The sequence below is a fragment of the Cnephaeus nilssonii genome (assembly GCF_951640355.1).
Source record: "Cnephaeus nilssonii genome assembly, chromosome: 7".
NCBI classification, from domain to species: domain Eukaryota; kingdom Metazoa; phylum Chordata; class Mammalia; order Chiroptera; family Vespertilionidae; genus Cnephaeus; species Cnephaeus nilssonii.
In genome coordinates, this window is record NC_137078.1 from 59,733,418 (window position 1) to 59,749,410 (window position 15,993).

General features: G+C 35.6%; 1 protein-coding gene across 4 annotated transcripts in view; it reads right to left on the reverse strand.

Annotated features, from left to right (window-relative positions):
- Positions 1-3,162: 3,162 nt before the first annotated feature.
- The window catches only part of ATG4C (autophagy related 4C cysteine peptidase), a 133,353-nt gene continuing 120,522 nt past the window's right edge, over positions 3,163-15,993 (reverse strand). For 3 of the 4 annotated variants that reach the window (XM_079776468.1, XM_079776466.1, XM_079776467.1), the window contains exon 11: positions 3,163-4,436. In XM_079776468.1, the coding sequence (XP_079632594.1) occupies positions 4,269-4,436 (168 nt within the window). In that variant the 3' untranslated portion in view covers positions 3,163-4,268. The remainder of the gene's footprint in view (positions 4,437-15,993) is intronic. The other variant, XM_079776465.1, reaches the window with a different exon arrangement.

Genomic DNA, 15,993 nt, shown 5'->3' on the forward strand with positions numbered 1-15,993 from the left:
TTTAATTTTCAATAATTTAAATGAAAAATAATTATTTGCAGAATTTCTTTTTATGAATCACTCTTTTTTTAAAAAAATATATTTTATTGATTTTTTACAGAGAGGAAGAGAGAGGGATAGAGTCAGAAACATCGATCAGCTGCCTCCTGCACCCCCCCCCCCCCCCACCGGGGATGTGCCCGCAACCAAGGCACATGCCCCCAACTAGAATCGAACCTGGGACCTTTCAGTCCACAGGCCGACGCTCTATCCACTGAGCCAAACCGGTTTCGGCTGAATCACTCTTTTTTTAAAGCATATTTTTAAAATATATTTTATTGATTTTTTTACAGCGAGGAAGGGAGAGGGATGGATAGAGAGTTAGAAACATTGATGAGAGAGAAGCCATCGATCAGCTGCCTCCTGCACACCCCCTACTGGGGATGTACCTGCAACCAAGGTACATGCCCTTGACCGGAATCAGTCCCCAGGCCGATGCTCTATCCAGTGAACCAAACAAGCTAGGTTTGGTTCACTGGATAGAGAACATCTGGTATGTTCTGTATCATGGTACAGATGACATCTGGTATCTGTATCATATCATTGACCTAAAATAGGAAAAGACTGAGTTTCTACATTTCTGGAGGAATTGGTTAGAAGATAGCACAGTAATTTTCTACCTAATAACAAACATATACTGTCTACTTTTAACTTATTTTTCTTATTGTGGGAGAATAAGTGAAATTTTATAACTGTAGTTTTGTGAATGTTTTGGGCCATTGCTTGCCACCAACTGTCAAAGAGGATTGTGAAAAAGAAAGGAAAATGCTAATTCAAAAGTGTGTCTGCAATACTAACTCTAAATATAATATTTTTCAAAGTTTATAGGCAAGAAGAAAGTCTTTATATAGCCATGAAGAACACACAAAAATGCTTAAGGTTTCTAAATTAATTTAAGATTCAAACGATAAAATAATATAAAATTTATATATTAGAATCAATAAGATATTTCCAATTTTCCTGGTCACATTTTCAATTCATCTCTAGTTTGGTCTTAAAGCTCAATTGAGTAGAGTACTATTGAATTGTGGTTGACTGACAATACTGAGGCTATAATAAATATTACATGATAAATATTCTCCTAAAATTTTTTAAAGGACATTAGCTCTTCTTTTTATAGAAAATAATAATCCCTTATCCTTTCCAAGAAATTGCCTCTATCAATATATTCTGGATATCTTGCTTCTATTTTACTATTATTTTAAATTCTCAGTTTCCTCTTTATGTCTGTTTCCATAGAAATTCTTATCATTATTTAATATTTTTAAATGTTTCTTCACTATTTGTTCTTCCTCTTGTTCCTTCCTTTTTATTTTGAACATCCTTTATAATGTTTTTCTGGTTGTATAGTTAAAAAGACTTAGATATACAATGTAAGCTACAAAGGTGATCTCTGATAAACCATGAAAATGAAACTTATTCTAGGAGCAAAGTAATTAGCAGATAAAAGAAAAAAAAAACAACACCTAGATTAGTATGGTTTGACCAGAAATACAGTGCTTTCTGGCATTGAAAAATAGAAAGTAAATATAGATCTCTAAAAAAGCAGACAGAGATTTCTGACCTAAAATTGGATAGATTAAAGTTATTTTTGTTCCTTTAGTTCTAAAAACAAGAAAGAATTAACATACATTCTTTTAGATATGTTTGCCCTTGGACAATGTTAAATCCTAAAGGTTAACAGAACACAAAAGTGACCTAAAATTTTAATCTGCTAAAGTTATATTCTCACTAATACAGATTTATTGTGGTTAGTTTAATGTAAAAAAAGAAAAAAATCAATACTTCAGGGAAATTCTTTTGGACATACTCATACTATAAAGGATCTTTTCATGCACTCATTCGGCAAATGGTAAGTCTCAGGATTGCCTGCTGGTGGTGAATACATTGACAAAAGGGGATTCAAAGTGTCAAGTCTTAGGAAGAAGAGAGAAAAGAAACCTTCACCATCAAAAGTCAGATCAAGCATTTTAAAAATTCATTTCTGAAATGTTAATGGCAAAGTCTATAGTATCTTGATATTGATGTCCAAAAGGAGGATCCGCCTATCCTAAGTCTAACAGAACACCCATCTTTGAAGCTTGTCCTTTTTCACTTTCCTTCATTCCGGGCTGAAAGAGATCCTTAAGCTTTACTGCCTGCGTTTACTGGCTGTCAGAATTTGAAATGAAATCTGTGTTCACAACCAAGTCTGAAACCAGAATACACAGTACCTCTATCCCAATAATAGTGATGCAATTTTGTTGCTGCCTTCCCAAAAGAAGATGATCACAACTTTTTGTCTGGTCCTTAGCTGAAGATGCATTAACAGGCAAGATAAATCCATCAGCCTACCTCTCAATTTTCATGAATGTATGCATTCATTCATTCATACATACATATTATTAAATGATTTAAAGGATAACTTCTAATTCTAAACACTTATTCTCAGTCGTGGGGATGATTGTATGGTAGGATTCATTTGTTTTGTCTAGACAATATTCTGAGTATTTTCAATATAATTCAATGGAAAGAAAGTTTCTTCCTCCTCTCACCTCCACTCTGTCTCTGTCCTGGTGTAATTTTATCTCATTCCAATATCCTTCTTAAAAATGATTCCCAAACATGCTGAGGACAGAATGTTATATAAATTGCAGCTTTTACAGAGTTCTTGTAAGAGAACACTTACAATTAGCTCTGATTCACTGGAAGGTATAGGTGTTCTTATTCGATGTGCTTGTAGACTCCTGTGAATTCTGCAGGCATGTAGGAACAACAAATTGCAATAATTTAGATGGGAGGACTGCAGTGTATAAAATCGGGCATACCACTGGCTTCTTGTTCCTGTGCTGCTTTGACCTTCTAGGAAAATTAGTACTGGACTTCATGTGTCCAAATCTTATCTAGGGAAAAGAAAAATTTTAGATTTTAAGCTATTTATTTCAATTCGGTAAACTATCCTCACTGGAAAATGCCAAACCTGATTTCTCTCATCAGGCATACGAAAGCAATCTGCCCACCCTCTGTTTCCATTTTGCATGCAACTCCAAACCTAACAAATAGGCTTTCTGATGGGAGAAATCAATGACTTTGAATGATGCACAATTTCCACAGATAAGTCACCTTTCCACAATGAAACATGGAAGCTCCATAAAATAAGTTAATATTTTGCTTTCAGAGCAACAATATTATTTGCCTTATTATAAAGAGAATTCATTAGAGACAATGATTTTTCAAATAAAAGGATTAAAAGAATCCCATTAAAACCAAAACAAAGGCATTTTATGTTCTCACATCTTTATTAAAGTAGTTATTTATAATCTTGGCTCAATAATAACTCGTGTACTTTTATATCACAAATTGGCCTTTAAATAACACATAACACACATAAGGCAGATTTACCTTCTAGATGGCCTCAGCTTCTAAACACCACTACGCTGATTTACACAAATAACAAAAATCACATAGAGGAGCATCTGTTGAAATCTTTCTTGTTACTTATCTTTAGATTTCAAAACTACATAGTAAATAGAGTTCCCCATAAAATTTAATTTTTGAGGTAAGAAACAAATACTATTTCTATCTTAAAATTGCCTTTATCTGATCTGACTAGATGCCATTATTGTGAGTAACATAACCTTTAAGTTTGTGGGGAAAACCAATACTTTATATTTACTCTTCAAAGAAAGCTCAACAGCAAGAAAAACGAGAAGCCATTATAAAATCATATTGCTAAATATTACCTAAATTCACAATTCTGCTTATATAATTGTATGCATATAATAAGAGCTAACAATTATTATTTCATGTATCAATATACATCCAATATGGTTGCATTAATATTAGGAGGCCAGGCAGCACAGAAGATGCATTCTCTTGTTCTTCTGGTCATTAGTATGAACTGAAGCTTTTGAAACTATTTGGTAATCCCAATGTGGGGGCCTGTATCACAAAACCTTCAGGAAACTGGTGGCCTCGGGTGGAAGAATTCAAAAACTGGAAGGCTTAGCAGTTAAGGTGGCATAATTAGAAGGTCTCAGCAGAATAGTGATGCAGCCAGAATCACTTGTTATTTATTAGAAACCAAGACTCATAAATCATTTCTCAGAAAAATATCTTTAAAACTTGTATATTTCTAAATGTTCTTTTTTTTAAAGAACATATAAAATTAAGATATTTGTGAAAATAAACCAGTTTCGTGTATTCTTGTTTCTCTTCATTTTCCCCCTTCAAAGAGTTCTTCTTATCTTTTAAAGCAAGACAAACTCTTCTGTGCTAAATCTTTTTAATCTTTTATTTTCATCCTCTGAGAAAATGTCTTCCTTATTGGTTGGAGTAGATGTAAAATCATAGTCTCTGGAATGACCATTTACAAAAGTAAATAAGGGATACTTCTCTTTAGAAGAAATTTTCAGCATCTGTAACAGAAAGTACAGAAGAATTCTTTATCCAACAGTGCACAGTAGCACCCCGTGACAAAATCTGATGTTTTAGCCCCGAATCTCTCATTAGCTTTTCTCATTTATATTTATTCAGTGCCAATGCTTTAATGTTCTGGCTAAAAGACAAAACTGTATAGTTTATTTATAGCTAAATAACTGCTTCTCCATTAGGACTCGCCTTCAAAAATTAAGTACCATCTCCCTACCCCCACCAAAGTAAGTCTTCTGGTCACATTAGTTGGAAGGCTCACTCTAAAGGGTTGATATTTATCTCCTTTTAGTAGTAGTAGACAATGACACAAAATGGTTTCATGGACTATAGTCAATATTGTGAAAGACTGCTTGATACCCCCAAAAAAAGCATTAACCTGAGTCAGAAGGTTCATTCTAATAATCCCAGTTCTACAACTTACCTTGATGTCATCTTCAACAAATCACTCTACCTGAGTATCATCTATAAAACAGGTATCCAAGCTCCTTATCTCAGAACATTGTTAAGATGACCAAAATTAAAAATAAAAACTTATTTTAAAAAACTAAGTTTGGTCCTTCTAAAGATCACTATATTTGAAAGAATATTTCTGCAAAAAATCTAGTCAAGATAAAAAATAGTAATCTTCTACACAGAAGTAATCCACACTTTACATATTACCTTCTAGAGTTACATTAGATAATTCTGAAGTGAAAAAAGCAATACCTAGAATTTTGTGAGGACAACGGCAACCTTTATAACCTCTATCCATTTGGTATTCGTTGACAAGCCAGCAACACATTCTAAACTATTTTAAATCTTTCTGTTAAACAAGTTTTATTTAAAAATATATAAACAATTTTCATTTAAAAAATAAATTTAAAATTTTGAATGAAGGATGTTTTAATAGAAACCAATTTTTCTATAGGTAACCTGGAACTATAAGGAAGATTTCAAAACATTTATGTGAGTCCCAGAGAATGCTGGAAATACTACCAAGAGTACTTATACAGGATGGTGCAAAAGTAGGCTTACAGCTGCTCATATGGAAAATAATACAATAATTAATAAATAATAATACAAGAGTAAACTCTGTTTCATGTGCTCACAACTGTAAGCCTGCTTCTGCCGCACCTGGTATATCATTCATCATGATCAATTTAATATAATTTGTTCTTAAAGGATAATTTCTGGGATAAAAACCAAATTCTATCAAATGCCAATATTAAATCAAAGGTTAGTCAAATTCTTATGTTACATTTATAGATTCTCTCGAAACCTGGCTAAAATAAATATATATCCCTGGCATACAGAAAAATATTAAATTAAAAGTATTTCAATGAGAGAGTTAATATGAAATACATTTTAATAATATAGCCAAAGATACAGGAAACAGCTTTATTATCTAAAAGGCAAATCATAGATTTCTTTTCAGAAGGTCAAATATTTTATCACATTTTCCCTATGTACTAACTTGACAGGTTTCAGAATTTACAGAGGAGAAAGCTAGAGGACAGAAGTTAAGCAATTTCTTCCATCATAATGCCAGTAGTTGTAAGAACAGAAATAGACCAGGAGATGACCACTTGTCCCCAGGCTGAAACCTTTCCACTAGTCTCTGCCAGCACACATGTAAAACTATACCCAGGACAGAGCAGTCTATACCTGTGTGGTCTGTATTCACCACAGTGGAGCTACACTTAATGTAGGGTTTAATTCTAAAGTCAGCCCATAATATGAAAATCAAATAGTCAAAATCAATACAGTCAAAATTAACTTCCATAAGCCTTCAAAATGTTTAAAAAGGTTGTTATGCATAATTTTGTATATACAACCCTATTCAGTACCATGTATAAATGAATAGTACAGTATATAGTAATGTACAGTATATAATAAAGAGTACACATGGAAAAATAATATAAGTGTTTTATTATGAGTCTGTGTAGTTGAGTTGAAGTTAAATGTGTACGTGATGTTAACTCCACATTATCTCCTTACTACTCAATCTTAAATCGCTCTAACCCAACTTTTAACCCTTGCTGTTCTGAAAATTCTCTTCTAGTCCTCAAATAAAAAGGCTTTTTATTAGTTCCTATTCTCTTGATATTTCTATAGCAATCAACACTTCTGGGCATTTCTTTCTTAAAATATTTACTTCCCTTGATTTCTATAATATTTTGCTTTCCTGTTTCTCCTATTTTCTGGACTATTTCTTCTTTATCTCCTTCATTGACTTCACTTCATGCATGTAAATATTAATCAATTATTGATCCTTTATCTCCTCTATATATTCTATCTTCTCTCTTAAAAATATTATCTACTCTGAGTTTCAACCACTTCACTATTAGCCTTTATTATCACCCATGTTTTACAGATGAGGGAACTGAAATATTGAGGGGTTAAGTGACTTGTTATGTTCACACAGTTAGTCAATGATAGAGCCAGAATTTAAGCTTAAGCGGTCTGGTTCTATTATAACCACTGTGTGGGCGAAAAGGGGTCACATGCTGACCTGACTAGCTCATGGAAGGCCTGCGTGGCAGCCTTGCAACCACAAAGGATGGGCTGAAATTAAAACTTTTTTAACTATAAAAGCAGCTTATGGTGGGTAGTCATGTCCTATCCTAGGCCGCTATCTTCCCTGACAAAGGTCAATCTTTACCTTAACTGAGCCTGTCCATTGTGTTTTTGCATCTACGATAATATATATTTGGAATGTCAAAGTAATTGTCCTTTCTCCCGACTCCTCAAATCCCTTGAACATTAAACGTCTACCATAAACATCCCATAACATTCTACCCTAATGATTCTGCTCAAGATGTCTCTGTCCTCCAGCCACCTCCTCGGGTAAGGATTACAAACATGGACCGTGGATCTTGGACAGTCTCAGTAGAAACCTGGCTGATAACTTACGAGTTGTGTAATCCTGGACAAGTTACTTAACCAGACTGTCTCATTTTTCTTATTGTAAAATGTCAGTATCACAACATCTATTTCACAGTGTTGTTGTGAGGATTAAATCAGTAATATTTGTAAAAATAATTAGAAGATTGCCTGGCATCATACGTGTTGGCTATTATTATTATTGGCATTATCCTATTAGTCTTCTGGCATTAAGTATACTCTAATTCAGTCATTTTATTATCCATTTCATGTCTTCCCAACTAAATTAGAAGCCCCTGAAGATTTTAAAAGAAATCAGAGTTCCTATCATTAAATCCCAAAGGTAAAAAAAGATCCATATAAATATATATTTATATATTTAGATCCATATAAATCAATTTCCCTGATTTCACTTGGAAAATACAGATTAGAAGGAGGGAAAATATAATCATGAACATAATAAACGTAAAACACTAAAGTGTTTTAAAAAATACATTTTAGCAAAATAGTGATAGGTATGGGAAATTGTGCACCATTCGAGAAAATGGGACTGTTTGCCCTAGAAGAGGAAGCAAACTTATTCTTTTACTCAATGAGACAAAGGAGTAAACGCTATGTGCAGACTGATTCCAACTGAATGTGGGGAAGCTTCTTTAATGATAAGGTTCTGTCCAAAATGGAAAAGATTCCCAAGGAAAATAATTCGTTCACCATTACCTGAAATAAAGATTAGATAGCCAACTGTCTAAACCATGGATTGATGTATAAATGGGAGACTGTACAGAATAGTGCTTATAAGCACATGTTCTCAAGTTAAATGTCTGAGGTGTGAATCTCAGCACTACCATTTATTAGTTGTGACCTTTGTGAAAGTTACTGAACCTTTGTAAGTGTAAGATTACTCATCTGTAAAATAGAGATACCTACTTACCTCAGAAGTTTTGTGTAGATTGAGAGAATGTATATATGGTGCTTAATTAGAACAATATGTGACATATGGCAAGGATTCAACAAATGTTAGCTTTGGATTGAAGAATTCCAGATTGGGTGTCTGGAATTCAAGGGCTGTATTATAAATTTTGTTTTATAGCTAGAGGAAACTGGCCATGGGCAATTTTGTGTGTGTGTGTGTTGATATTCATTCTATAATCAAATGATTCATTTCCTAATACTTACATTTTCATTTCTGGCCTTAAATGCCAGCATTACTAGGTAGTAAGTTTATCACAGGAGTGTTTTATTTGATAACAACCATTAGGCTGGGAACAAGTAAGGTAAGGAAGAAAAGGAGGTGTGAGATCAGACAAAAACAATCAACATCGGGCCCCTTACATTCAGCAGAGCAGAGAAGATACAATCTAAGTTCAGGGGCTGGGAGAGATATGTATCGGAAGAATATCTATGAAAGGTGAGCAAGTTCACCTTGCAGAACTTGGAGAGGAATAATATATAAAGGCACAAAAACAGGGTGAGACACAAAACTGAAAGGGAAAGTGATTGAAAGCCTGCATATAGACTCGATTCCCAGGTCCTTTCTTATAACAACTATCCCTCTTTAGCCCCCCACTGGCCATCCCACACATAGGAAAATAAAGATTTATTCTTTGGAAAAAACAAATAAAGCTATAAACTCTAGTACACCAGGCACAGTGATGACTACAGAAGCTGAGGAATTTAGTGACAGTCTAAAATACTGAACTGTAGGGCCCTAGCATCCTTCACTTCCTGCTCCTGGAGCACTATAGGCAATATATATTCTACAAGCAAATGGCAGAACTTTTCTCTGGAAAAAAATAAAACAACTCTAGAGAAAAGATAACCACTTACCAACATATGGGGGTGGGGGGGTCACCCAATAAAAAGGCAGGTTTATCACCCAATTACCCTAGGATGAAGGTCACCAGCGAAAAAACCATGCTCAAACACACAGAACCTCCACTCAGCTTTTTAGTCCCTTACTCAAATATAAACAAACACTGAAGATCACCAGTCATGTGGGGGAAAGCAGCCAGTGGAAAACTGGAAGATTAAAGCAAAAAAACAAAAAATAAAACATAACAAAAAGAGTTTGTAATAAACCATACACAGCAAAAGAAGGACAAGAAAACTTCAAAATTACTCTAATTAATTTCTTGAGGAGAAAAGAAAACTACATTCATATAAAGAAAAAAATAGAATGTTATGAAAAAGGAATAATAGAAAAATAAAATAACTCCTAGAAATTTAAATATCATAATTGAAATTTAAGAACAACAGAAGAGTTAGAAGATAGAGGAAGTACCCCATATAAAAATGATAAAGACATGGAAAATAGAAGGAAAAAAAAGATAGGAAAATTAGTGGAACAATTCAAAAGGTCCAACAACTGTATAATAAGAGTTCCAGAAAGAAAGAATGAAGAAAACAAAAGAGAGGAAATAATGTAGGTTTGTGTTGTTGTTTTTTCTCAAAAAATTTCCCAGAATGGAAGGAAACAGGACAATTGATTAAAAAGAATGTAAACCAAGACACATAATGAAGTGTCAAATACTAGCTACAAGTAACAATAGCTAATACTTTATATCGTACCTACTATAAATTATTCGCCTAGTAAATTGTTTAATCAGACATTCACCTAGTGAATTGTTTAATCTTCATAATGATGCCACAGAGAGAGGTAGCCATTACTATTTTCATTTCTTGAGAAAACTAATGCTCAGAGAAGTTAAGCAATGTGGCTAAGGGTACACAGCAATGGAGTGGTAGTGCTGGGAATCAAACACACAAACTTTTAGAGAGAAAAAAGTTTGCATTTTGAGGAAAAGAATTCAGAATGATATCGAACTTCTCAACAGCAACCCTGGATGTTAGTAGGGAGTACAGCAATGTCTCCAAAGTTCAGGGATGGGAATTATTTTTAGTCTAGAATTCTATACCAAATCAAATTATCAATAAATTTAAAGATAGAATAAAGATAGTCAGACATGTAAGAATTCAAAACTTTACTGTCTAGCCCTGACCGGTTTGGCTTGGTGGATAGAGCGTCGGCCTGAGGGACAGAAGGTCCCGGGTTCGATTCCAGTCAAGGGCATGTGCCTTGGTTGCGGGCACATCCCCAGTGGGGCGGGGGGGGGGGGGGGGCGGGGTGCAGGAGGCAGCTGATCAATGTTTCTCTCTCATTGATGTTTCTAACTCTCCCTTCCTCTCTGTAAAAAATCAATAAAATGTATTTTTTTAAAAAAACTTTACTGTCTAGGCATCCTTTACTTAGGAAGATACCGGAATCTATGCTTCAGCAAAACAAGAAAATAAACTAAGGAGAGATTTAGAAGACAGGGGATCCAAATCAGCAAAGTAGCATTAAGAAGTTCCAAATGGCCGAAACCGGTTTGGCTCAGTGGATAGAGTGTCGGCCTGTGGACTGAAGGGTCCCAGGTTCAATTCCGGTCAAGGGCATGTACCTTGGTTAAGGGCACATCCCCAGTTGGGGGGTGTGCAGGAGGCGGCTGATCGATGTTTCTCTCTCATCGATGTTTCTGACTCTCTATCCCTCTCCCTTCCTCTCTGTAAAAAATCAATAAAATATATTTTTTAAAAAAAGAAGTTCCAAATGAACAACTCTGCATCAGGTCTAGAGAGCAGTTAAGACTGAAGGGAACAGAAAACAGAGAGGAAAGTCTCCAGAAAAGGAGAAAAAAATAGATTTTCTTACATTTGTATTTATGAAAAATTTGCTGCTAGATACGTAACAGATATGAGTCAACATTCGTAAAACTTTTCAATAAGTACAAAGCAAACTAAGGAAATGAAAAGTGGAGAAAGTATTAACTCCGAGAAAATGAAGGCACAGGAAAAAAAGAAATGTAATCATCACACATCATGTGATTAGTAAACAGTATTATGGAGACATAATAATGTGAACACTGAATAGTGATTTAACCAAAATCTGTGAAAGGTGTACAGCTGAGAGAAAGAAAAATGGGGTTAAGGGATATGAGAATAGCTAAATCCTCAAGTACTATTAACAAGAAACTAACAGGTAATGTCTAAAATGGATTATCAAAAAAATGGCAGAATAAACACATTACTTAGAAATGTAGAGGTGAAAACCTAAACAAATAGCTAGAAGAGTTAAAAATGACTACCTCTGAGGAGGTACTCTGTGGAGTGAGGAGTAAGATAACAAGGGACTCCTGTTTTTCAGCATAAGCTTTTTATTATTATTTCATTTTTTAAAATATAAGCATTTATTATATTGATAAAGATGATTTTTTTTTGTCCCAAACAGATATTGAGTTATGTATTAAGTAAATGCACTATTATAAAGTCCTGGCGATTTAAGGAAATTACAATAACAGAAATAGATGAAAATATAATAGATCTGCTATAATTCAATCACTGAACTTCTTGGTAATTTATAAATAAGACAAATTTATAACAAAGTATCTTTAATCCACTTCTTCATTCAACAAGTATTTATTGAACTCCTACAATGTGACAGGCAGCTCTAATCATGGGAGACACAATAATAAACAAAACCAACAGGTATCCCTGCCCTTGTCAAGATTACATTTCAGTGGAGTAGACAGGTGATAAATAAGTTAAATAAGCATAATATGTTTATATATGATATAGCAGCATATATATGTGTGTGTGCGTGCATGCACTTTAATAAACACCCTAAAGAGAAAAATAAAACGGGGGGGAGGGGATAATAACAAGTGTAATAAGGGTGGACAGAGAAGGCCTAAGAAGGCGACACTTGAGTAAAGACCTGAAGGAAGAAAAGGAGAGGGAATCAGGGGAATACCCGCAGGAAGAGACTGCAGGCCCAGGAAACAAAGAGAATCCTTGAAACAGAAGACACCTAGCATTTTCCAGGAGGAAATTATGTGATTGGCCTTGAGTAAGCTGGGGAAAGAGTGCTAAGGGGTGAGGTCAGAGAGGTCATGGGGCTGAGGGGGTGACGCCATTTAGATAAGAACTTGGGGTCATTTTAAGTATTCTTATATACATTACTAGAGGCCCAGTGCACGAAAATTCGTGCACTTGGGGAGTTCCTCAGCTCAGCCTGCGCCCTCTCGCAGTCCGGGAGCCCTCGGGCGATGTCCGACTGACGGCTTAGGCCCGCTCCCTGTGCCGGCAGTCGGACATCCTTAGTGCTGCCGTGGAGGCGGGAGAGGCTCACTCCCACCACCGCTGCTGCGCTCACCAGCTGTGAGCCCGGCTCAGGCCTTCCGGCTCAGGGCACTCCCCCTGTGGGAGCGCCCTGAGCACCAGGGGGAAGCTCCTGCATTGAGCGTCTGCCCCCTGGTGGTCAGTGCACATCATAGCGACCGGTCGTTCCGCCATTCGGTCAATTTGCATATTAGCCTCTTATTATATAGGATTAGTCATTAGAAAATAAAATCAGCTGAATGACCATCAATGAAAGAAAGTTTAAATTAAAAGTAGTATATTATAGAATGTACTACTCACTATTCAGCAGTTTAAATGAATAAGCTAGACCAACATGTATAGAAATAGATAACCTCTAGGTCACTATTACATGAAAACACTAGTTGCAGAGGGGTATATACATCTATATTATAAGCTATATTATAAAGAGGTAATATGCAAATTAGGCTGGGACTCCGTAACGGGTCACGACCAGACAGGAGGAGGTTGCGCGCACAGGTGAGGCCTGGAGCGGAGATGGAGACAGAGGCAGGGGGGCCTGACCGAGCCAGCAGCCTTGGAGTGAACACAGACAGGGGGACCGGGGGACACTATGAGTCAGGCGAGGGTCCCGGCCCCCCGCAGTGCCGGTCCGGCCTCCTGTGGCGCCGATCTGGCCTGACTCCTGCAGCGGCCGGTGCTGCACGAGTCAGGCTTGGGTCCTGGCCCCCCGCGGCGCCGTCCAGCCTGACGCCCACGGCGGCCGGTGCTGCGCAAGTCAGGCGCAGGTCTCAGCCCCCCGCAGGGTGCCTCTTCTCACGGCGTGAGGTGGAGCGCCTCTTCACGAGATTGGCCTCTAGTTTTTATATAAATACTAGAGGCCTGGTGCACGAAATTCATGCATTCAGCAGGGTCACTCAACCCGGCTTGCACCCTCTCGCAGTCCAGGAGCCCTCGGGGGATGTCCTACTGATGGCTTAGGCGGACATCTTTAGCACTGCCACCGCCGCTGCGCTCGCCAGCTGTGATCCTGGCTTCTGGCTGAGCGGTGCTCCCCCTGTGGGAGTGCACTGACCATCAGGGGGCAGCCCCTGCATTGAGCATCTGCCCCTGGTGGTCAGTGCACGTCATAGTGACCAGCCATTCCGCCATTTGGTCAATTTGCATATTAGCCTTTTATTATATAGGATATCATTAATAAAAAGTTTCACAATATCTCAAATAATTTATGTTGTTTATGATTACATAAGGAACAAATATTATATAAAATTTAGGATAGTTGTTACTACTGTGAAGAAAGGCCGGGAATAAGATTGGGGATGGATAACACATTCCAATTATACATGTAATTTTTTTTTCTTAAGCTCAGTGGTAGCACATTATAATAAGGTATTATTATGTTATTCTCTGTATGCTTGAAATTAATAAAATCAACATATTGCCGAATACAGACTTGGACATTTGTATACCTTTACTTTTGCTGTGTATCCCATCTCTATTATAATTAAGATTTCTCTTTCCACCATTTCAAACTTAAATAGCCTTCTAAAATCAATAATAAATAGGAAATCGCATGTTTGATATTCTGGTTATATTTTTCTAATATGAATATAAATAAATAGTATTAAAATATTTATCCTAGTATTAAAATATTTGTTCCAGTGCCACCTAAAATAATTGAGTATCACACATGGGGTTGCACTGTCTTACACCAGTGGCCCTTGGATTTGATGTGCAAGATTATGTGGGAGACTTGTTAGAAATGGAGAAATCTCCCAGGCCACACCCATACAGATTCAGGCAGCCAGAAGACAGTCCTGCCCTATAGGTATCTTTGGCACCTACCAAAAAGACTATTTGCCATTCCCTTGACAAACTCTATACTTTCCTTTTCCAATACCTTTCCTCTTTTTATTTCCTCTGCTTGAAACAAATACCCCTAAAGAAAAATAGGAAACACTTTGTGCATTTGGAACACTTTAGTTAGGATTATATTAGGTACACAACATGCATTGCTGTGTCTAACGGTATACATATTTTTAGGTTTGCTAGAATTGTCAAATGTTCTCCTAAGTGATCAGACCAAGTAGTCTGTGGGAATTCCCAATGTTTCACATCCTTATCAACCCTTCCTTCTCCCTAAGCCAACAGAAATTAAGCCTAAACTTTCAAGTTCCAAATTAAATATCACCATCATAATAAAGAACTTTGAGATGGATGAGACATCCCTCTCTATTCAACACCCTTTCTTCCCTGTCAACTTATTTCTATCTCTGTATGGACGCTTACAATATTCAATGTAACATACGTCTATCCCCCCTCCTGAACTACAAATGCTACTTTAGGGCAGAGGCCTTATACCTTGCTCAAAAGCAAGGATTATGTCTTGGTCATTTTATGCTTTCAATGTAATCGTTACCCAGATACTTGCTGAACTGAACTCTCTAAACATAGAATTAATTTAGTAATTTCTATAACATTTTTAAAATCATGTAGTTAAGGCTTTAGAATCTTCATTTATATAGCATTACAAATTCAATATTATAGTTTAGACTCAAAATACATCCTATCCAGAAAAAATAACTTTAAGTTGTTTTTATTTTTAAAGAGAAAAAAATAGCTTTTTTACTAAAAATGCCAAAATCAATTTTTAGGAAGAAAAGGAAAACTGCTTAACTTATAACCTTCCAATCAAAAGTAAATAATCAAATTACTAATTGACAAAGTGAGTTTTTGATACTGCTACAAAATGCTATTAACTTAAGAATAATACTATTATTAAAGCAAAGTTTAAATGACTAGCAAAATTCTCAGTACTTCCGAATGATATTTCAATATGGTCTTTTTTTTGCCTCAACATTGTATATTACTCTGATGCATTAAGAGAAATGATTTCTAAGTATTTTTCTAATGTAAAAATCCTAATAACTATCAGTATAAAACCACAAAAAAAAAATCCGTTTTTAATGAGAAAATATCAACATGAAACCCATTTGTGAATCTTGTTTTTCAACTTAGTAATAATAATTTGGTTCAGTTTGCTTTATTATTCTAAACTGACTTGTTTTAACCTGGGTAGAAAAAAAATTAAGAGAAATGGAACTTTTTAATGAAGTATGTTCATTAGTATCAATCTGTATTATAATATCATCTGAATTTGTATATTTTAGCACATATACAATACTTCATAAAGATAGAGAATTGTCAAACTAAAATACACAAATATTTCAAATTTCAAGTCATAAAAGAGGGGGAAATGTAGAATACATATTTTGTTAAGTTCACTTGGCCTTCCAGGTTGAAAACGGAGAGTAAAAAGGCGACAACCATGAGAAATGAAGAATAAGAAGAGGTTCTCACATATCTCATTTTCTCTCCTCATTCATTCTTCTGTCATGGTTTTGTTAAATTTCCTCTTTTACATGGCAGGTCAAGTAAAGTAAACCTAACTTATATGAAACCTTTTATTTAATGTTTTCATTTTATTTTTACAGGATAAAAATAAAATTTCAATCCACTATGTCTATTTTCCTTAAAAAAATT